Genomic DNA, 23,358 nt, shown 5'->3' with positions numbered 1-23,358 from the left:
AAAGAACAAGTGGAGTGTGGACAAGAGCAAGTTGCTATCCAGAAAGATGCAGCAAAGGTAGATGTGGATTTTTTGCATTAAGTTGCCAAGGACAACCTTGCCAAGAATTAAAAAAGAGATAATAAACTCCCTAAAAACACATAAATTATCAGAAAAGATTGTTTGGTCTAAACTTCTCTCTTTAGCTATATATGAAGGAGCAAGAGAAGAAACACCTCCCTAAGCAGATAGACTGGGGGCTGTTTAAATGTGCCCACTAGTGTTCATTTTCTCCAAGCAGACATCATTGTGTAAAACCTATTTTGTTCGCAGGCATCTTCTTTCTGCACATTCCAATTAAAAGCACAGAGAAAAGGAAATGGATACAGAACACACAGCTGTTTATAAGCACAGCACTTCGCTATATATTAGTCCTCCTCAAGTACAGCATTTCATACAAATTTCAGAATTCCATAGATTGAAATCTCATCAGAAATAATTGTTTACAGGTGGGATTAGTTAGGAGGAAGAGCAAGTCCCATGTCAGTGGGGAATGAGGAGCAGCAGAGCCCAGGGGCAGCACACACTTACTTGCCAGTGCGTTTTAGCCTCTCGGAACGGAAGTTCTCGTAGTGCAAGTCTTGGGTCACCTCCTGCAGGTCCTGCATGTGCGTTCTAGAACATGCAAAGGGCTATTAAACACTCTGTCATTCTCAGCAAAGCAAAGAAAAACACCCTTTTATCTTCTGTTTCTGTTTTATCTAATGGATCTATTTACCAGAAAAGTAAATCCTTACAGACCAAAGCAGTCAGAAAGCCAACCAGAACTCTGCTTTCAAGTTCATTGATCTTTAATTCATTCCTAAGTGCCCCCATCAATACTATTCAAAGACCCAAAATATGCTGTCCTCCTCCTGATCATTAATTACTCCAGACAAGTTGTTTATACCAGTTTTTGCAGTGTTAAGAATCTTCCAAAGACAGTTATTCAGAAAGATACTTTAATTCCTAAAGTATTTTATTACTCTTAAGTGCTGTCAAATATAATTTGTAACTGGGAACTAGGTGGAGCTGCTTGGCTCGCACAACAGCTGACACTGCTTAACTATTTCCAATTGCCAAAAAAAATAAAAAAGGAAAACCCACTTGCTCCCAATGCCCAGCAGAGGGCAATCCCTGCCCGGTGCAAACTGAATTTGGAATGACACAACGGAATTGATTTCCAGCAATAGCAAACCATCGTTTTTTAAAAATCACTTAAAACCATTTACGCAGGCAGAATATCCGTATCGGCTAAAATCATAACGGGGTGGGGTATCATATTTAACAAAGGATTTCCCATACTGCCAAGAAAATTGCCCTTTGCTTTTAGAATACCCTTCACTTTGAAGAGTATTTTAAAAGCCTCTCTGCCCCACCAGCTGCGCCATAACAAAACTTCAGTTGGTATGTAAAGCCATCAAATCAGTTCACTTAAGACATAAAACCATCACACATATCTGGCAACATAAAATATAGAAAATATTCTGAATTCAGAGATCAGAGGATACAGCAGGAAAACAAGCTGCAGGGGACTAAAATGTCACTCTACACTGCCATCAGGGCTAGTTTTAAATGAAGGAATTAACACTGCTATAGGTCTTTAGTCATTGTGGCAGTTACGTCACCACAGGAGATGGGATCATTTTACCATTACTCACACCAGCATTGTGCGCAGCTTGAGGAAATCATTGTGCTCTGGATTTTCAACTTCAACAACTCCCCAGGGATACAGGCGGCCTCTGATTTTTTTCCCCTTCACCTCAATAAGTTGATTGGATCCAATAACAGCGAAGGGAATGCTAGCCTAGTTGAGACAGAAAAAACAAGTTACTGTTTTGATTTTTGGCTGGTTAGTTTTTGTATTTTGCTTTGTCTTTCTTTTAAAGAAAGGACAAAGATTCAAGTAACAGGCAGGAGGGGGGGAAAGAAATGTTGACAAACACTCTACTAAAATCCTTTCACATCAGAAAACCAACAAATCCCATTCTAGACAATGCAACCTCTCCTTATGAGCACCTGTAGCTTTGTTAGTATCAGTTTGTATGAACAGAGGCACAGAAGGAAATGACGTTTCATTTTAGGAACACTTGACTGTTGTTCAAGTACAGTTTGGGCATAATATGTCATCTGACATAACATCACGCATGGAGAACAGCCAACAGAAACATACTTCAGATACAGAGTGAAGTACTTAGAAAGAGAATTTCAGACACATTCTTCAAACACCTTTGCAAGCACAAAGAGGAAATTACTTGATTATCTGCTTTAACAAGAGGCAAGTTGTTAATTAGTACTGCAACCATAACATACACAATCTCTCTCCTTGCTTGCATGTTACAATGTTTGAGTCAAAAAACAGACTGCAAATAGTAGTTCATGTTTAACAGTTGTTTACACATAAAAGAGAAAAGAAGAGAAAGTCGTGACACACTACACTTGGAATTCTGATGAAGCAGAGACTGGACTAAAAAGGATTATAATGCAGAGTCAACGTACGAAGGAAACTGAAATTTTCAATACATTGTAAAAGTAATAAAGTACCCTTCGGCATATTGTAGAGTGAAGAACTACAGCAGCAAAATGATAAACTAGGAGTGAAACTTGCCTTTAAAACTCTAGTTTGTTCTTTAAACTCCTCATCTTCATCAGAATCTGCATCAGGGAGCTGATAAATCCTAATGCCATGTTCAGAAATCTCATCCAGAACCTGAAAGTTTGCAAAAAAGAAGCAGTAATACTCTTATTTCATTGAAGAGGTATTCAGTTAAAAATACATAAAATTGATTTACTAGTCTGTCACCAATATTCACTTGACTCAGTGTCCAAACTGCAAAATAACATAGGCTTGAAGATTTTTTTAAACGGCACAAAAGATAAATGTATTTTTAGAAAACATAGCAAGTAAATCATTAAAAAGTGCCAGAAGATTTACAAGGCAAATATAGAAGCAAAGTGAGGTTAATATGAAAAAAAGAGTAAAAGTAACAAGAAGGAATTCATTAGTTACAGCATCAAAACCATTCACCCCATGTCAAACTACATTTCTGTGCATTTGATATGTTCAAAAATTTAGAAGACAGTGCCTATTGCCTCTTGAATCAAAAAAGATAAAAGCTTATTATCCACTTAAACTGCAGAAAGTCCTTAAAAATCCGCTGAGAAAAATACCCTGTTCTTGAACAGTTTTCTTTGTCATTAATGTCTGAGGTTAACATAAAAAATACAGTATCTGTATTCCTGGGCACATTCTTTTCCTAATGAAATCACTGCAGGGGTGAGCAGCCAGCATAACTCCAGGCCTTTGGCAGTTTCCAAAGGTGGCACAAGTCAACCCTTTTTTCAAAACCAAAGAGAATGTTTCTGCTGCCATACTATTGAATATACTTAAGTCAGCTCTTGTCACAGCATCAAATGCACTGACAAGAGTTACTTTCAGTAAAGCAAGTGTGGTGGTATAAAAACAGCATGAAGAATGCTGAGATTCCACAATGACTCTCTCCAAAGGGATCTCGGATGTTTCAGCAGAAAAGAGAAACTGTGCAAACTTCCTAGAGCAGCAACTGTAACCCTACAAACAGCACCTGAACCAAGCAGCTGCGCTGCTGAATGAACTCTCAGCATAGACAAAGCTTGGGCAAATTCACAGAGGGTTTTGAAGTAATTGTAAAAATATTCAGAAGAGCCTGTGTAAGGACTTGTGATGGCATTACTACGTATACAACTGGAGATTAACTTGGTAGCACAAAAACAAATAGACTTCAAATAGAGAGGTCTTAATGAGCCTTCCATGAGTATTGTTGGCTTCCTCGATCCTCTGTCATCATGGCAACCAACAGCTACAGTATAAATGAAAATTGTCCAACCAGAACTTGGTTATTAAACAGGTGTTTAAAAGAAAACAATTCTCCAGACCATAAGCAGAGGAAAGAACCATGTATGAGCCACAGCTGTTCCCCTGACAATGTTTTCCTGCCAGGTATATAAACATCCCCCGCACTCACACACTGAATAAAAGTACTGTGAGCCCCCACCTACACAGAGAGCAATACTTCATAAAGAGAAAAGAAATTTGCGAATAAGTGTTGCCAATAAGCATTTAATACATTCACACAATGACATTTAAATCAATGCATGTTGTTACTGTTTTGCAAAATGGAAGAGACCTGAACTGTCACCAAATGACAGTAAAGGATGCACAGCTGGGATGGGTGGGGCAGCGCTGCAGTTCGATGCCTTTAAGTAGTTGCATAAAACAAGAAAGCACATTTAACCTGGCTGAGATTTTCAAGATAAAATGCAAGTGGAACAATAACGGGAAAGCCGACAGCAAGGGGTGCTAGAATAATATATTACAGCTGTTAAACCTAGTGCTTTCCTGAAAGGAAAAAGAATTGCAATAAAAACAAACTGTATTTTATGCTCCTAACAATGAAACAGCATTTTGCTTCTTCAAATCTGAATTTTATTGGCCTCAGAGGATTCTGTGTTCCTAAAGATTAGCCTTCCCATGGGAAATTAAAAAAAAAAAGTCAAAATACTAGCTCCCCTCTCATGAAGTCATTCCTTTGAGCATGTTTCCTTAGCAGCCTTGCATGGCACAGCTTGTGAAAATGTCTTGCATTTCTTCCCACTCAAGAGTTTTAAAAAATAACTTTGAATTCCAGAAAGCCCAAACAGGAATTACTCCAAGCTGGGTTTCCTTTGCAAGCACCACAAGCTAATCTTGCTGCTTAGTCCATAGCGGCAAAACAAAAACATTTTACTTCAGATTGACGGCCAAATGGCAGAAACATCTAAAAAAAGCAGGACTTCAAGCTGCGTCAGCAAAGCAGGACTTTGATTCCTACTCTTGATTAGAGACTCTGTTGGCCAAGATGCTTTGAGTTAAAACAATATACAGTAGCTTTGATTTTCAAAGCTTTGGAAGCACATTATACATTTCACTTAATATAAACTCAGTTTGCAGACTGACCTTTGCCTGCAGTATAAAAATAATGCAAACTTGTTTACCTGCTTCCTAACCACTCCCTCGGACTACAGATGCCTTTTATCTTATTGTACTTAGCCAGTGTATAAATGTGGTGTCCATATGTCAAGACTGTTTTAAAGATTAGTTAGTTAAAAGTTTGTTAAATTCCCAGTGAATTATATTTTTAAATAATTAATGTACCACTTAAATGCCTCCTTCAATTCTTTCAACATCATTCTCCCAAATGCTGAACCAAAAAGTAAGCAACTATGAATACTGAGCCTGAAGTACACTGCTGAAAGGGTAAATACAGGGGATTTTATAAAAAGTAGCAGCTCCACAAACAATGTGAGATATAAATCTTTCACCAAGTCAGTACAGTAACAGAAAAGGAATAGCAATAAAACCTGCACCATCAGCCACATTTTTGCTCTATTATTTCCCTATGAGTTCTTTCAATTTGCATGCAGTGCACCTGTCATTAGCTTACAGTATTTGTGGAGGAACAAAATTAAAAGCTCAAGAGCCTGGACAGAATTTCTTCCAGCAAGATCTAAACGCCCTTCTTGTCTCAATGAACGAACTTTTTTTTTATTTCTTTCCTCCTTTCACCTGGTTCACCATAAAGCTGCTCATTTCTATACAAATATCTCTTCCCCTCTTCAGTGGATGTTTGTCTGCATTGCAGACAAGGTTCATACAGTCACTGTCCCCACTTTCAACCTCCTCAGCTACAAAGGATTCATTCCATTTCTTGGGCAAGTTTTCTTACATCACTGAGCTTTATAAAACACAGCAGCAATGCCAGCAGTACCTCACTCTGTCGAACTGTAGTTCTTCACATGCCCACACAAACCATGGCCACACCTGTCACTGTGGCGCTGGTTCACACAAAAGAGCCCCAAACAAATCCTCTGCATTTAGGTGCAGTTCAGCTAATGTGCTGCTCTGCCAGCATCATTTTATCTATACTATTTTCCCAGTTAAATAAAACTGTAGTCCCTCTTCCAGAAAATTGAAAAATACTCCCAACACAAACACCCTTGGAATAAAGATCCAATAACCATCCTAAAGGCTTACAGGAAGTCACAGGATCACAATTAAAACAACTGTCATGCCCTGTATGAAAACGTAATATAAAAGATACCTTACCATGAAAAGGTTTACTCTGGTGTAAAATACAGACTGCATTTTAGAAGTACTAATTATCTCTACATTACTCAAGTCATTAAATTTGTAAAAATTCACAGGCTTTGTAGGGTTCAAACCCCTTAAGACTTTACAAATTATTGTACTTGTTTTGAGTCAATTGAACCTGACAAAGCTTGTGATCTCAATAAATTTTACTGGGTCACCTCTAAGCATACACAATACAATCACACCACCTACCCATTCCTTTAAGAAGGTGCATGAAGCCATTCTCAGTCAAAGAAGATAAACCAGAACAGATTAAATATTTACATTCATTGCCCAGATGATGCGATAAAACGGAAATTCAATTTAAGGTTAAAGACTTGTATAACCACAAATATTGACGTTATTCCATTTAATTCACTACAATGTCATATTTGCCAAAAGCTGGGCTGTCTTGGAACGGTTTGTCAAAAAACAAAATTTCAAGATGCTGAGGAAACCTTCCAAAGCAAAAGAAAGATTTTAGTACCACTGTCTGGAAAGATAGACAGTCTCCATTCCAACCCTGAGTATGTCCTGGTGTTTCAGATGAACAGATAACCCAGGAGGAAAAATGTTCACACAATGACATGCATTTATCCATAACAACAGAGCTACAAAAGCATCCTGCTCATATATTAACCCAACTGTCCTGTCTCTGTACTAATGTTTTAGTTCGTATCATGGGTGCACTTATTTAATAAGTTTTCAACCACATTTTGCTACAAACCATGCAGCAGAGTGCACAACCCAAGCACCTTTTGGATGAAACTGCAGATATGCCCTCAGAACACACCTAATGCACTCCCAGCACTAATGGGCACTCAGGTCACTGCTCTATGAGAGCCAGTCTGAAACATCTCCACTTCTTCTTTCAGGATTGCCTGAACCCTTGTTACAGACCGTGTTGCTCAAAACCTGCCCTACTGGGTGCACTGCTTGCTAAGATACATGAAGCCAGTTAACAGACACATCTTAGCAAGTGGAACTGGTAGAGCACATCAGACTTCAGTGAAGATTTCCCACCTCACACTTCCCGAAGATTAGGTCCTTGGCCAATATCATTCACCCCTCTTCAGTTTGAAATTACTTATATTTGGCTTTTATATTGTATGGGTTGTTCTGTTCTCATGACCAAGTGTTAGACCTACTCTTCTCTTCAGCCTCTCCCTCTCCTTCAGCGTCAGGGTGTCAGCCTTGGCAATCACAGGGACAATGTTCACTTTTCCATGAAGAGCCTTCATGAACTCTACATCTAATGGCTTCAGTCTGCCAACAAGCAGGAAAAAGAAAAAAAAAGATTTAAAATAGGCATGGGGTCTTGTGTTGTTTGTTTTTTAACAGACCAAATGTATTAAAAATTATTTATTTCAAATGTCCACATAAACAATATTTTCATAATAAATTAAGTCAGCTTAATGCCCTTGCTTATTAACTTGGTTGTGTAAAGTTTAAGTTGTAATTAAAATTGTCACTATACAATTAATTGGATATTAAAAACACTTATGTTTCTGGGTGATAAACAATGCAGTATTGACTACCTCAAAACAATATTAAATGCCAAAAAGGGGACAAGGTAAAGGAGAGCATTAATCCCCAAAGACTGCTTTAATTGCACGAGCTGACAGGTTGGGAAGTAACTCAATTAATATTACTGCTAAGTTACCAGTTCAAGTAATGAACAGACAAGGTACAACACCCTAAAATAAAGCAGCTCAAGTTTTTGCTTACCCATGCCCAAAAGGAGAGATGAAGTAAAAGCAGCAGTGGACTCTGTTGTCTATGATGTGGCGCCTGTTCAGACCACTCTCATCATGTAGGTATCGCTCAAACTGGTTGTCAATGTAGTGGATAATTGTTTTGAAGCTGCGGTATGGGAGGGGGGAGAAAGAGAGGCATCTCACATCAGCTTTAAGTAATAAGGAAAGAATCACGAAAAGATAAGAACAGGACAAACACACTTTTATTAAAAACATTACTGTTACAAAAAATTCAACTTCCTAGCATTTTATCTAGTACTGAGGAAAAATATTTTGATAATGCAAAAGGGTGTTTTCATAACAACCACTAAGTGTCAACTTATGCCTAGAGCCAATTTCAAGTGTTATTCTGTTCACTGAATAAAAAGTTCAAGTGCAAGCTCAGAAAAAACGACTCTATGCTGAGACAACACAGGAATAGAAGATTGAGGATTTTTCTGCCTTTTTTTCTCGGGGTAGGGGCTGAAGATGTTTTTAAACTAGTTGACAAATGACATATCCTAGATATCCTCTTGATTTACAACCCTGAACCTAGAGCCAAGTTTCTACAGTTACCTCTGAAAATTCTGGTATTCTAGTCTGTTTGAATTAAATACAAATACATTTGCAAGTCATGCACTCAAGCATCACATGATTTATTAAGCTATTTTTGTTACCTTACAGAATTCTTTTCTGTTGGCGAAGAAAATAATTCCTACTTAGCTCAAGGTAATGTAAAATATTCCCTACAAAGAAGTAAATGAGCACAAAATCTGATCACATAGATTAATCAGACACAGAGAGCAGTGATTAGAGAGAGAAAAGAAAACACAATGCATAACTAAGAAGATCATTTTAAGCTGTTCCAGAGCATGCAGACACCTGCAAATACCATTAATATAAAAGAACACTTTATATTAGGTACTGCAGGGGAAGAGAAATGAACAGCTGACGTAGATAAGATTAGGTAGATGACTGTGTATCATGAACATGTCTTAAACTACTTGAGAAACAACTAAGCAGAAAGCTTAACTTGAGAAATAGGAACATACATATTTCTGTTGCTGAGAAAGCACAAATTTGATGAGATACATTTAAGGAGGAAACAGAGCAGGTAACAGAAAAGAAAATTTGGAAAATGAACACAGAATGCTGGCAAATACTGCAACAGGCAGCAAGGTTTGACCCAGGGCTGCATGGCTGCAAAGAAGATAATAAAAGAAAGTAACAAGAATGATGGAAGAGATCCTGGAGGGAATTTGATTCTCCAAAGCTAGGTAAGCTTTTGGATTGAATTGCAGGAATAAATCCACAGTAGAATATATATACACATGCTTACATCTTTGCAAGATTCAGCTGTTCTAAGTCATACTACAGAACACAACACAGCAAAAGATGGAATTTATTGGGTTTTGACCTTACTTCTACTCATTAGGAACCAGCATCTTAATACCTAAATGTGCTGAAACACATCAATATGGTTTTTGTTCCTGCTGATCTTCAACTGCTGATCTCTTAGCTGGTAAAAGGTAATGAGACTGAAGACATAAAAATATTAGGACAGAAACCAAACACTAACAATGGGAAAGAGCTATCACACATTTCTCTGGCAATATAATCAGTTTACGTGCAGTTTTCTAGCTCTAGCAGCTGTAATTTTCCCTACAAATATGGTGTTAAGTGTCCTGTACCTCCTGACTTCCGGGAAACACCTGGCTTATACCACAGTGCTGTCATTACTTAGGAGATAGCACATCCTGTATTGTAACAGCAAACAGCACAAATACTGCATTTAAGCCCACTGGGGGAAAATGAACAATATTATCAAGCTGCCAAAACCCACAAAATATAACCTTAGTCTGTTTAAAAAAAAAAAAATAGAGAAAGAAAGAAAAAAATAAATAATTTAGCAGCAGCCAGAGAGCAGAGAGCAGCTATCAAAGAATGACCTGCGACACCACAAGCAAGATGAAATAAAGCGTGTGATCGGTAATATCGAACAAGTTCACCTGTAGTCTGCTTTTGTCAACCACTTTTTTGAGGCCAAGTATCAAAGCAAATCTGAGCATCAAGCAATTTTTTTCCTCCCCGATTATATCCTCTCTCTTCTCATGAAAGATGTTATTTTAAGGACATGTTTCTCTCATGATCTCAATGTACTTATGCATGGAAAAGATGTCAAATGCGTCAAACCTCCCACCATAAGGAATTTTGCTGTTCTCTGAACACACCCCTAAACTGATGCCATGAGCAACCCTAGGTGTGGGTCTGATTGTAAAATACAGAAATCCAGCCAGCACTAAAGCTTCAGAATCTAAAAAATTATCACTATAGTTAACTGTGGTTCACCTCCACCTCTCCTTACATACTGTTTTAAGTACAATAGCATCCAGAAAACGAGAATTACTCTGCGTTGTACTAAATCTATAACAAATCATTTCCCAATCCAGTAGACCTCCTGGACACACTCCTGGTAGCACAAAATCCTTATCAGTCCTTCTTCTGTGACACAAAATACATAAAAATTTACCTGAGCTCCCATCCACGAAAGTCAAACTCTAAAATTTAGCCCTTTCATCAATGCCCAGACAGAGACTAAAAGCCATTAGGGAACCCACTCAGGAGAAAGATATTTGAAACAGTCCCAGCGATTGTTGCCTCCTAGAGACACCATGCCAGTTTGGTTTACCTGTGTTCAAAAACAGCCTTAGTAAAATTCATCACCCTGAAAAACAAATAGTCTGCACAAATTGTAGCCTTCCCAAAAAAAAAAAGGGCTTTATAAACCGTGGATCATGATCAGCACTATCTACCAGTGAACCACAACTGCAGTAAATGCTCCTGAACACAAAGATAAGTTCAAGAACATGAACTTGCTCCTTCCTCTGAACTACCAAGGAAGGAAGGTGGTTGCACTGGGTTAGTCTTCACTACAGTTCAGAACAAAGAGTCTGTCCATCCAAGTCCTGGAGACATCCTGTAAAGATTAACAGACTTTGTCAAAATGACACTTGCCTGGGCTGAAAGGTTTTTCATGTGACATAAGCAGACTAAAGTGATACCATTAACTGCATCTTTTTATTTTGTAGGATGTAAGTGCTGTTTGTTCCTGTAGCGTATTTGATGTTTCAGATTTGTCACAGAAAATTACGTACAAATTGTTCTACTCAGGTCTGAATCACCACGGAATGATTCTACTCAGAAAACCTCCAAAAAGAATGGGGAAAATCTGAACATGGAGGTCTCCAAGAAACATCTGAGCAGAATAAACAAAGGGCACTACAACACAATCAACAGGAAGAGCTCTCTATAACACAATGCACAGGCTGCAGAGCTCTCAGCTCCAGCGGAAGGAAGCTCTAGTCAACAGTGCACAAAATAGGCAAGATCATGATGCAGCCCAGAAAGATGCCTTTGTTTTATTCCAAAAGTTCAGTTTTTTTCAACTTACTAAAGTAGGAAAAGTGGGAGGAAAATAAAAACCTCACTAAAGCTTCACTTTCAGACTTTCATTTAGTACATTACAGAACTTCACTGCCTTCACTTTTGCTGTGTTCCTACATCTACACCATAGAAAGAAGAGAAAAACCCTGTCTGATAATAAGAACACTGCAAATACATCATTCTGTCAATGCAAGAATGAAAAACATTCTATTAGCAATATATATGTTTATTTTACCTGTTACTTATCTCTTTTCTTGTCTTTAACTTATACTGAAGGACTCAAATAAACCTGTATTAGCTTTATGTTCCATTTCTCTGCACAGTGACCCTTGTTTGCCTTGGGATTACCACCACCACCACCACCAACAAAGCGTCAACAAAATTAATAACTAAGTAAAATAAATATTGTTAGCGCTTCTTAAAAAACAATCATGTCAAAATTCGAAGTTTTACTCCACTGCAACTAGAAGCATCCCAGTAAGGATAGCTCATCTTTATTTGAAAAAAGTTACCAGCTTTCCACAGTTCATGAGAATTGCCTGAGTGTAATTATTTGGAAACTACATTTATGAACTTATTAATTCTAGCTTTGTTACTAATTGCCCAGTTCCTATCTAGCTACTTTATAAACTTCTCTCTTCACAATCATTATGCTAAAGCAATTATGTGTGTTTTCCAGTGTATTTGCTGACAATTACTTCATCCATTAAAGATTCTCAGTGATATTTAGGCCAGAGAGAGCCAAGTGCTAACTTCACCATAAAAAAACACCAGTTCTACCTAAATTGCTAGTAATACATATAGAAGACAGGGAATGAAAAGAACTGTCTTAAAAACATGGAAACTGGATGGGCCAGAGACACAGAAAGTAAAAGACAGAAAGTTTCCCCACCATAATTTTGTCCTATTGGAATGGCCATAGAGACAAAAAGCTGACTGCAGTGCTCAGAGAAACTTTTTGAAGGAGAGCCTGCTAATTTTGAGGCAGAATCATAGACACAGCCTACAAAACTTTTAAGAACATCAGAAGTGGTTAGAAAATTGAAAGTGGAAGTTGTAGAAAGTAACAGACACACTAAAGTAGTGTTTGTGTACGGCACACACTTTATTAACAAAGCAGTATTTACACACATACCAGTCCTGGCTGTTAATGGCATCTCCATATCCTGGTGTGTCAACTACAGTTAAACGCAGCTTCACCCCTCGCTCCTCTATCTCTACTGTAGAAGCTTCAATTTGAACTGTTCTCTCTATTTTCTCTAAAATAAAGGAACATTTGGATTGTTATTTGCCTATCAATTGCTGCAGAGACCCCCACAGGAGAGAGCAAGAGAGGAGGAACTGCAAACACAAGTGTGTTGTAACCTGCATGACATAAAATATTTTATCAAAATACACAAAGTAGTAGGCAAAATTTAACACCATGTTTTTGTAAGTAAACAAGAAACAATGAACAAAAACGTGGGCTTATTATGACTATATGCAAAAATAAAATCGTAATACTCAAAAGCACAATAGATTCTTTGTAAAAAGGTTATTTACACCTCTAACCATGATTTAAGGCACTAGAGACAAAAAGCAGTAAGAAGAAATGGGGATTAGAGCAAAACCACATTTAGGTATTTGATACCTAAAAGGTTTGGGAGGTGTTTTTTTAATAACAACTGATAAAGAAACAAAAGCTGAGTCTTTGAAAGGAAATCTAAATAGGAAAATGACAACTCAGCAAAACGTAATTTAGAAAATTTAAATACAGCATGACGAAGTGGTGTAATAGGTGAAGAATGAAGCAATATTAAGTGAAAAGAACATGAACTTTTATAGGGTGGAGTGTGCTGGAGGAACTGCAAAACCACATTTACCTGCAGCTCCAGGAATATAACGTTCTGGATAAAGATCAGTCAGGAACAGACTGTTAATTAAAGTGGATTTTCCTAAGCCAGACTCACCTACAAACAAAATAATTCAGGTTATTAAGCATATACACTTTTTACTCCAAGATTTTTAAAGCACCTTGTCTTTCTCCAAGCCCACATTACAGGAAAAATAATTTGTTCATCAGGATCCACCCTAGCTTTTGATATAAAAACATCAAAGGTTCAGCTAAGCGCTTTGAAAACACCGGAAAAACAAGCCTCCAGTGTTTTCATAACAGTCCCATGAAAATTTTAAGTTTACTGTAACAGATGTCACAATAAAAGCTGAAAGGTCATACAGCACTTGGACTATAGATCTAGAGATAGTTCAGTTACTTGCAGGGAAATCACAGCTTTTTTCATTTAAACTTACAAAATCAGGAGCTGTAACTCTCCTGCAGAAAATTTCTGAGAGCTTGAAGGTTTTCCTAAGCTAGAAATTGAACCTGGAACACTGCTGGGAAGAAAAATGAGTAAAGCAATCCCAAACTAACAGTCAAGTTTTGCACCCTTACAGTTAAGCCCATATATGTTCTACGAAACTGAAAACCATAAAGCAAATTATTCAAAATTCACCTGAGAAGTTTCATAATTCTGTAACTTCAAATGATACAAATTTTGTCCTACATCTGAGTAATAAAGTGAAACGTGTAAATTTAACTACTAAATCTGAGTTTCAAAAAATCACTTGTTTCCTAACTCAAGGAATCAAAGGAGTCAGCATTTAGACCAACTAGCCATATTATTTTAGATTCTACTAACCCGATCTTAGAGATGAAAAAGTTATCTGCATTTCTCATCACAAACTACATGACACAAGAACTCCACAATTATCATGAATTACCTATTTATCTCACAAACACTGCTGAATACTGTCACCAAGTAATCCCAAATGGTACTACAGAGCACATTTTCATTTTTCACTAGGTGCTACAAAAGAGTGACGGTTCTGTGGACTCCCTTTGCACATGTACACCATTAAACTGATTTAATGGAATCATAATTCAACATGTCACTGGGAAGAGCTTTGTGCCTAAAGGACTCTCCATCAAAGAGACTGAGAGGTGCTCATTGATAGAACAGGCATATTACAGGTTTATCTCTGACACCAGAGTGAGTCAGTACAGAACAGCAGAAAACACAACAGCAGCATCACCATTTCAACAGCAAGATACTCACCATGAGCATTCAGGCTTTCAATGGGGAAACAAGACTCAAAGAAAGATTGAACAACTATCCCTATCATCTGACGATGAATCAGGAATACAGAAATGTCCTGTTGGCTCCAAGGCATCATCTTTAATCATTATAAATACTCCCTCCTACTAAACATGACAAAATAGTAACAGATTTAATTAGAAAGTGTATAGAGGTTCAAAGCTTCTTCTTCTGCGTAACAGCCAAATGCTAAGTGGGAAGATGTAAATGTCTACCTGAAAGAAATGATGTTGTTGTTGTTGTATAACGCCAAAAATACTTAAAGAAGTCACTTACCAACCACCATCAGTGTGAATTCAAAGCCCTTCTTCACAGATTTCCTGTGAACCTGGTTGGGCAGATTAGCAAATCCCACATAGCCTGCCGAGTCGGAAAACTGACAAGAAAACAAAGGTTGAATATAAATGAGATCCCTTTCCCCCTAAAAAGCTGGAAAAGAGTTTACTTGATTCTACACAATAAAGTGCAGGGGTTTATAAAGCACAAGGAAGAATAGAGAATGAAACAATTCTTGCTGCAATAGCGAGGCAGACCTTGAAAAGGCTCATTTACCAAGCGGGCAGATACAAATAGAAATCAGATAAGTACCTTGGGCTATACAAACAAAAGCCTTCCCTTGGATAAAATAAAAATAAAAATCTGCAAGCTTGCAAGAACACACTATTATTAATCTTAAGAAATAACTACAGCTAAAAATAAAAAAAATCTGTTCAAATTTGGTGTCTGCTGCTACTATCTTCTATAAAAATAATGTATATGCTTACAGGTAAAAAAACAAGAACATTGTACTAAGGGGGGGATTACTGAGATATAATCACACAGAGATGTATCTTTTGCTTGTTAAGCTGTTCACCTATCTTCACAATCTTTAACTTCTAACACAAAAGCAGGAAAAAGAAACATGCCTGAAAAACTTATCAAAGAGATTTGGGCTATAAACAGGGCAGTCTGCTTCACCATCTGTTATCCATTGACTGAAAACCTAATAGGAGCCTAAATAAGAACTGCAGCCACCTGACTTAGGGACCTATGGGCTACCTGGAACCAGATGTTTTCTTCACAGATGAGTTTATGATGAGAACAGATTTTTTACAATGCCATACACTTCCAGTGGTGTGGGGGGATACAAGGGAAATCACTTAAAAGGTAATTATTTATTTGCTAACAATCCTTTTAAAGCCTATCCACGTGGGCAAAAACATTAGAAATGAAGGCTTGTCGTATGAAATTTCCTTAGGTGAAGGTACCATTTTAACTTTGTAAGCAGAGACTGAATGTCTGGTGAACACCACAAAGCCTATCACTAGGATCACGTGCAATCTCTGTCTCTGCTAAGCAGTTCCTTTTAAGAAACACATCTGAAGAAATAAGGTATCTTTTATTCACATTTTTAGCACTTCAGTAAAACCACAAGTATTTCAGAAGTTGAACAGATTCTAGACAAAATTTTGGCTATGCAGCCATCTCTTTACCTTTACTTTTTCACCTGACTGAGACATGTTTCTTCACTTCAAGTTTCAGACGCTGGAAAAAAAAAGTCATAGTGCATGTTAGCTGACTTGAAGATTACATTACTTTTAATTTTGAACTGATCAATTGCATGTAATAATCACATTCTATTCTAGTAGAATGAAATGTCACATACTTAAGGATTACCAGAACAAACAAGCCATTAATCAAAATGTCTTGCTTCTGAAATAAATCACAGGAGTATTTAATTTAAATACTTAAAATTTTCAAAACAGAAATATTCATTTAAAATGCAAAATATTAAAATTTAGTATCACAACAAACTTTCACCCATCCTGTCTTCATAGAAGGATGGTTCACAGATAGGCGAATGTAATGCAAATGTTGTCCAAACATTACATTTGAGAATTATTACCACATCCAAAAATTCTCATGAGAACAGGACACCTACATGATTCTCAGGTGAGGGTCAGAACATAACATTATTTTCAGTGACTTCAAAGTGCTATTGCTGAATAGGACACTACACTTGGCTAACCCATGCTGGACACAAAAATTCACCCCGGTGTGAAGGACTATCAAAAAAGACTTGTTCTTTAGTTTCAGACACCCTGAACAGCTGGACTTTGGCAAGCCCTTATCTCTTTACTCAAGGATGTTAGCTGTGCTATAGATTAGTTATCAGGGCAATAGCAAGGCCCTTTCATTTAGAGCAGCCCCAGAGTAGGGACAGGAAACACAGAAGTGGCAGGAGCACTTCACAGCTTGGTTTGTTGACAATGCTGCTCTTGGCCTGGAAAAGCAGGGAAGTGACCTATGCAGGCACCTGTGTGTTCAGACTTTCCTGTTGGGTAGCAGGAGTCGTTTTAGCAGGATACAGTCCAGTTTCTAACACTGGCAGTTTGACAGTCAAATCCTGGCAGAGACACACTAAACTATGGACTGAAGGAAACATCGAAGTTAGCATAATTGCTACTTGGAGTTTTAAGTAAACAGGTCTTCAGCTCCCATGGTATTTCATTTGCCCTGCAGCAGGCACTTAAAATCCTGGCAGCTGTGCAGGTATCAGCTACCCTATGAGCAAGGAAAGTTGTTTTTTTCCTCCTCCAACTACTTTTCCCCCATACCCAGCTCATTTGCTTACTAATGAAAGCCCAATGCATCCATTGCCTGGAAAATAGGGAGGTCCTGATTCTAATCATCTTCTGTCATCCTCTAATTGTGTATTCCTCAAAACATTCTGGAAAGCATCCCTTAAAAATGGTTTTGAAAACACAGTGCTTATTTTTCTTTGACCAGTATTCAAAGGCTCATTCCAGCCTCCAGCTAACTATTGTCACAGATCCTTAAAGACAGTCACAAACCCACTGACAGAAGTAACTTGTGGCTCTGTCCACATCTTGTTTCTAGGTTTGGAAACCTCTGTTGTCACCTTGTCAATAAAATTAGTAACCTAGTTCAAGAGTTTAGAAAAGCTCATATTTACAGAGTGCTAATGTAGACATACCTGACCCATTTCTCACAGTAATGCCAGGGGAGAAGCCACCCAGGCCAGCTGTCCATAGACAAAGGAGAGGGGGGGAACGATTCAGGTTTCAATACATATGGCAAATTCTCTAACCACTTCTACCTTAAACTGACAGTATAGTCACATCCATTGTGGCATTACTAAAGTTACTTGATTAAAAAGCAGAAGAGGCAAAATTGTTGTCAACTGATTATGACACATTCGGCTTCAAAATTAGTCTGTCATCTCATAAAAGAACATTTTTTCATAAAATCATCTGTTCCACAAATACAGCTTACAAAACCTGTTTCCTATAAGGCAAACCTCGTGCCTTACTCTGACCGAAAAGTTGCTGTAGCCAAAGCAGCAGCCCAGCTGCTCTGATCACATCATGACTGCAGCTCACACTTCCAGTTAGTCACTTCCCAATGTCTTCTGTTAGAATAGAAATGTGCTAGCTAAAAGTTACCTCAACAACAACAAAAAACCCCACAGAAACACCTGCTGTGCTACAATGCTTAAGGCGCCAAGGTTCATTTGGGAGCTCAGTTGCTTAGCCGTGACATTTTGCAATTCCTAGTACTGCCCTCATGAGGTTTCCTCGAAAATCATTCCACCAAACAACTTCCCTGGATGACCACGTGCTGTCTTCCCGAAGCTCTACCATACAGTACAAATCAAAACCTCAGAATTAACAAAATGCCATACATTAAATCTTCTTAAAGCACCAAACAACCGCAGCACTCTCAGCACTGTTCACAAGTGAGAGCTTGGCGCTGGACCAGTCCACACTGCACATCAGTGACTGCGGAAACCCACCAGCTCTGCCTGCACACAGCTGACTCAAACATCAAAACAACGTGAAGTTGAGTCTCTAACAACAGTCTGGGTAGTCCCACACCTGGAAATTGTAACATCTAATTTCTTATCAACTGTCCAGAACAAAATGTATAAAAAAACCCCACAACTAAGGCAAACGAGAGCAAGAACTGTATCTGTTCTGTTTTCTTTACATTTTCAAAGTACTCTTTCAATCAGTATGAGATTAGCAAATCAGCACATACAAAACAGTTCAAGGAGAAAGGAATAGACAAGATACATTCACAACAACTTGCAAAAAGCAGTGAAACTTTATTTGTAAATAATGCTGGGCCCTATTTAGCAGGCCTAGCAGAAAAAAAGGGACACTGCGCTACAGCATAGGAATGTCCAAATCTGGTTTTGAACAATGGATAACATAATAAAGTTTCATTTCAGATCTCAACATGTTTATTCCTATCCTGAACAACATCATGTTGGCAATCTAAAGGAGCAAAGTATGACCAAGTTCAGTTGTAGCTGGAACGTGCCATCCCACCGTCCTCTGCTAAGAACAGTATTCCGGTGAGAGAAAGAGAGGGGAAGGAAAATGGGTCATTTCCTTTGTTCCTGTCAGGATGCAAGAAGTAAACTGCGAGGAACAGGCAGACTGGGAGCTTCTTAATAGGAACCAGCACAAAGAAAGCACTACCAAACATGTACAAAGAGCATTTCCATATAAGGGTATCAAACAACATTTTCGAATAATCACTTTGGAGGGACCTTACAACTATCTCGACAAGCAGAACAGCCCTCCTGATTTCTCAGATGAGGCTTCTTTCTTTCCATCAGAGGCTATATAACTCAGATACTTTTTTGGCAGTATTTAATAAAAGCAGTGAAAACTTTAAAAGGTTTCCCAGTGCTGGAAATGGTCTCAACAACATCAGCATTCTGAAGTCACTTTTCAGACTTAAAGCAGACAGAAACACCGAGAATATGTCAGTAAACCACCAGTATTTGTGGTTTCTCACTAAATGAACTACAAAACCCAAGGAAGAAATGTCAAATACTGAGTCACACCTATAATAATAGAAAAAATGACATGAATCTGTGAATCACTGAGTTCTAACAAGTGTGTCCAGCAGAGCCTGTTCCGTGTGCCATGCTTCGTTCCTGGCACGTCCTCACCACTGCGGGAAACCCCCTCCTCCCCACTCCCTCTAGACCAGCAATCCCAGGTGATTTCATTTTTCCTCATTAGAAATAGATATCAGTTGAAGGAATCATCTTTTACACACTAACAATTCTGCTTTATTCTTATTCAGGAAAATGACTGTCTCATTTCCACCAAATACGGAATTAACAGAAAATGCAACAACCCAGCTGTGACCTTTGCAGACAGACTATGCTAAGTGTGAGCCACAGCTCTGGCTTGGAATTGATGTTCAGTGCTCATAAGTTCTACAGCTTCCTTCTGCTATTGTATTTGAACCAAGGAAACTGTACGGGAATTACTACTAGGAATGCATCAAAATTTGGAACATGCATGTGACTGAACAGCACACATATGCACAGCAAAAGGAACAAGGACTAAACAGGAGTTCAACCACCTATACGAGCACTATTCTTAAAAGACCAAGAAAAAGCAATGCAGAAACCTAAAGCTCTAATCCTAAAAGTTCCATTTCAACGCTAACATATGACTCTAAACAACTTCTTTTCGTAGTGTTTTTTCAATTAATCCGATCACTTGAAACACACAAAGGAGGCAGTGATGCCGTTCTTGTAAATGATCAGTTTTAGGGATGATGTTGTCCCTATGCGAGGAGCTTTTGACAGTATTTTTGCAGTTACTGTGTCACAGAAATACTTTTAAACAGACCTGTAATTGTGAAAAGCAGGAGCTTTTTAAAATTAAAAAGCTAAATATATTAGCCACAATCACTCATCAGGAAACAGGCAGCTCTGCCTCACACCCACAGAGCATAAATATAATTGTGTACATACTGGCAACGCACAGCAAACTGTTAAGTTTGTCTTTAAATCACTTCCACGTCATGCTTAAGTCTCATGATACCATCAAGTCTCTGACCTACACGTGAACAATAATTAAAGACAAAAAAGCCAAAAATCCAAGAAAAACACCACAAAAAGAAAACCCAGGAAAGTAAAGCACTGGTTCGGTCAGTGGTCAAAGCAGGTACGCGTCGCTCTGTGCATGCCCCCGCCGCATCCCCGGCTCCCGGCAGCTGCAATCCCATGGTGGGTGCTGCAATTTTAAAAGCATCCGAGGAATGCCCAGTGGAGACAGCACTTCCTGCTCCATCCTCTCCTCGCATCTCCGGCTACCCCAGCACCGCGGCCTTGTCCACATCTCAAATTAATCTCTGCCTTGTTTTAAAAACAAACCAAGGTGTGCGCGAAACGGCCCGACCGCGGCGTCCCGGGGCTCCTGCCCCGGTGCGCTTCTCCCGTCCCCACACACCGGCTACACAAACCTCGCCGCGAGCGGCGGCGGGAGGCCGGACCGAGGCCGCGCCTTGCAGGGGGCGAGCCCCTGGAGCGCTCTGGGGGCGGAGGCGCCGCCAGCGAGGAGGACGCGGCCCCTTCCCGGCGCTCACCTGAGGCCGCGGCCGCTCCCGCCGCCAGGCCGCGATCCGCCGCTCCCGCCCCACAGCCCTCCCGCATCCCACAACCCACCGCGGCAGAATGCCCGCCTACCTCGCGCCACTCTATGGTCCGGGCCGTGCCGGAGACAGCAGCGAGAGGCGGCTCCGGGAGCACCAAGAGGAGGGACAGAGCGTCCCCCGCCCGCCTCGGCGGGCGCGGCCATGGCGGCTCGCGGGCCAAGGCCACCGGCGGACTAACTCCTGAGGTGCCACATCTACACGGAATGGTTTGGTTTCTGTTTTCTACCCAAACGTCGTTGAACTTTGAGATTGCTCCACCTACAGCAGGTTTTAGCGATACTCCTCACTGGAAAACCTGGCTAGTGTGATAACCGGGGGAAATCGAGCTTAAACTTTGTGCTCTTTGATTGCAATGCAGTATGTAACACAACCCTGTTTAGTTTTCAGATGCTCATTCGCACATGAAGCAAATTCCTCTCCCGAGCATTGTGCAAAAAATCCAGTGTACTTGTTTTACTTCCACTATTCTCTTTCCTCACGGCTTTCCCTCTGGTTCTGTGAGAGCCTTGGTCGCTGTCATCGCTGCAGAGCTGAGTGCGATTCTCACCTGCAAGTTCTCTGAGGTATCAGGGACTCCAGCGGACATAAACCTGGAGTGTAAAAGATACCTACAGTCAGATTACAGAAACAGATCACTTTCTCGTGGGGAAACAGCGTGACATAGCCCAAACTTTAAATGCAACACTGTCAAAACTAAAACGCTATTAGCAGAAGTACCGGAAAGGTTTTTTCCAACTTTCCTGCTGCAAGAACTGTTCAGGAAAGTTTCTAGAAATCCATCCACACATTTTGAGCGGGCAATTTGTATGTGTGGCCTAGCAGCAAATATTTTGATTTAAAATTCTGAATACCAAGAAATGCATTCCTGTTTTGCCTATATTCCCGTCCATTAAGCAAACTGGGTTGCAGCTCACAACAGGAAAATGTGGAAGTGAAACAAATGCTGCTGAAGGCAGACTGGCATTATTTGCAATTCACATTGTGCTGATATTATCAGCTGGGCATTGATGTGATCTGAGTAAGAACAAGATAAAAGCCAGTGAAAGTGCAAGCAAGTTCCACTTCCTACAACAAAATATAATGTTATAACTCAAACTTCTGATACACACTTCTTTGCTGGAGGAGTTAAAAGATGCCATTTCAGTCTTCTTTAGAAACTAAGGTTTTATTTTAAAACATTCAATGGATTTCCATATAGGTGCTTTGTACTATCACCAAAGGAACAACTGTGGCAGTTTTTCTTTCACTAAATTAGAACACTGTGATGGACACAAGATTTTGCACACATGCACTGCTATTACAAACACCTGTTTAGTTAATTTGCAGAAATTATAAGAAATTAGCACAGACAATGCCAACCTACAGCCTGCCATCTGCCATCTCCCACAGTCAGGTGGGAGCTAGTGCTTTCCCATGACCGTCACTCCTTTCCTTTGGCAGGATTTAGTGCAAGGGGTGAAGCAGCCTCCAGAAATTTCAAATCCTTCACTACTGAGGTACACCAATATTTTTCCCAAGTCATGGCTGAATCGGATCACTGACCAAAATGTTCCGGGAAGCCACAGTCCTCCCCAAAAGGTTCCATTAGGCCAGAAAGTGACCTAGGGAAGGGCTCTTGGGGTAAGAGCAGAGGTCAGTCCTAGCCAGTGCCCTGCCTCTGCAGTGCCCAGGAGCAGATGCTTCGGAAAAGATAAAAGTAGCACCGTGCTTGTATTTCCTCCCAGCTTCCGGCAATCTGGGGCTCAGCAGCTTCCTGAGCCAGAAGTTTTATCTTGATAGTTCTCTCTTCCATGAATTTTTCTTCTTGCTTTTTGAACCCATCCCAACTTCTGGCATTAAAGAGCATCCTGTGACAATGAGTGTTACAGTGCATTACTCACTTGATGAAAACATACTTTTGTTACTTTCGAAACCTGTTAGGAGACTCGTTACGGAACTGCGGTTTACAGGAATGCCAGGCAGCAGAACTGAAACTGTTTCGGATGTGGGACTGAGAAATGCTGCACTGCAGACACCTACAGCAAATGCAGGCCCCCCCAAACACATGCTGCATGTTTGTTATTTCTCACACCAGTATTAGCAGAAGTGCAAACAGAAGAAATGGTTGTACTGAAGAACACTGGTTAAATAGTTTAGAAATGTTCATGCTGTGAACAGCAGTCTGACTGTGATTCACTCATTCCCAGAATTATTATTTTAAAAATAATTCTGTTTTATTTTTCCCTTGGAAATTCCAATGCCTTTTATTAAAGTTCCTGGTACATCTAGGTTTACACTATCAAAAGCACAAAAGTCCTTCCTTGAATTCAAATCTCAGCTTCGTGTAGAGTCACATCTTAGTCAGAAATACCTCATTCATTCAGCAAAAGACATTATGTGCCTTTTGTTCCAGTCCTTACCAGAGAAAATG

At 39.4% G+C, this 23,358-nt stretch overlaps 1 protein-coding gene across 3 annotated transcripts in view; it reads right to left on the bottom strand.

Moving 5' to 3' along the window:
• The window catches only part of LOC125335223 (septin-2), a 35,369-nt gene extending 14,458 nt beyond the window's left edge, over positions 1-20,911 (bottom strand). For all 3 annotated transcript variants that reach the window (XM_048322667.1, XM_048322665.1, XM_048322668.1), the window contains exons 1-10: positions 20,880-20,911; positions 15,953-16,004; positions 14,757-14,856; positions 13,209-13,295; positions 12,482-12,605; positions 7,895-8,029; positions 7,315-7,432; positions 2,627-2,728; positions 1,680-1,825; positions 571-654 (exon numbers count right to left, since the gene is read on the bottom strand). In XM_048322667.1, coding sequence (XP_048178624.1) covers positions 571-654; positions 1,680-1,825; positions 2,627-2,728; positions 7,315-7,432; positions 7,895-8,029; positions 12,482-12,605; positions 13,209-13,295; positions 14,757-14,856; positions 15,953-15,979 — 923 coding nt within the window. In that variant the 5' untranslated portion in view covers positions 15,980-16,004; positions 20,880-20,911. The remainder of the gene's footprint in view (positions 1-570; positions 655-1,679; positions 1,826-2,626; positions 2,729-7,314; positions 7,433-7,894; positions 8,030-12,481; positions 12,606-13,208; positions 13,296-14,756; positions 14,857-15,952; positions 16,005-20,879) is intronic.
• Positions 20,912-23,358: the final 2,447 nt, after the last annotated feature.

Source organism: Corvus hawaiiensis, chromosome 18 (genome assembly GCF_020740725.1).
Source record: "Corvus hawaiiensis isolate bCorHaw1 chromosome 18, bCorHaw1.pri.cur, whole genome shotgun sequence".
NCBI lineage: Eukaryota > Metazoa > Chordata > Aves > Passeriformes > Corvidae > Corvus > Corvus hawaiiensis.
The sequence above is the reverse complement of the archived record's forward strand: the minus strand, read 5'-3'. Positions and strand labels throughout refer to the sequence as shown.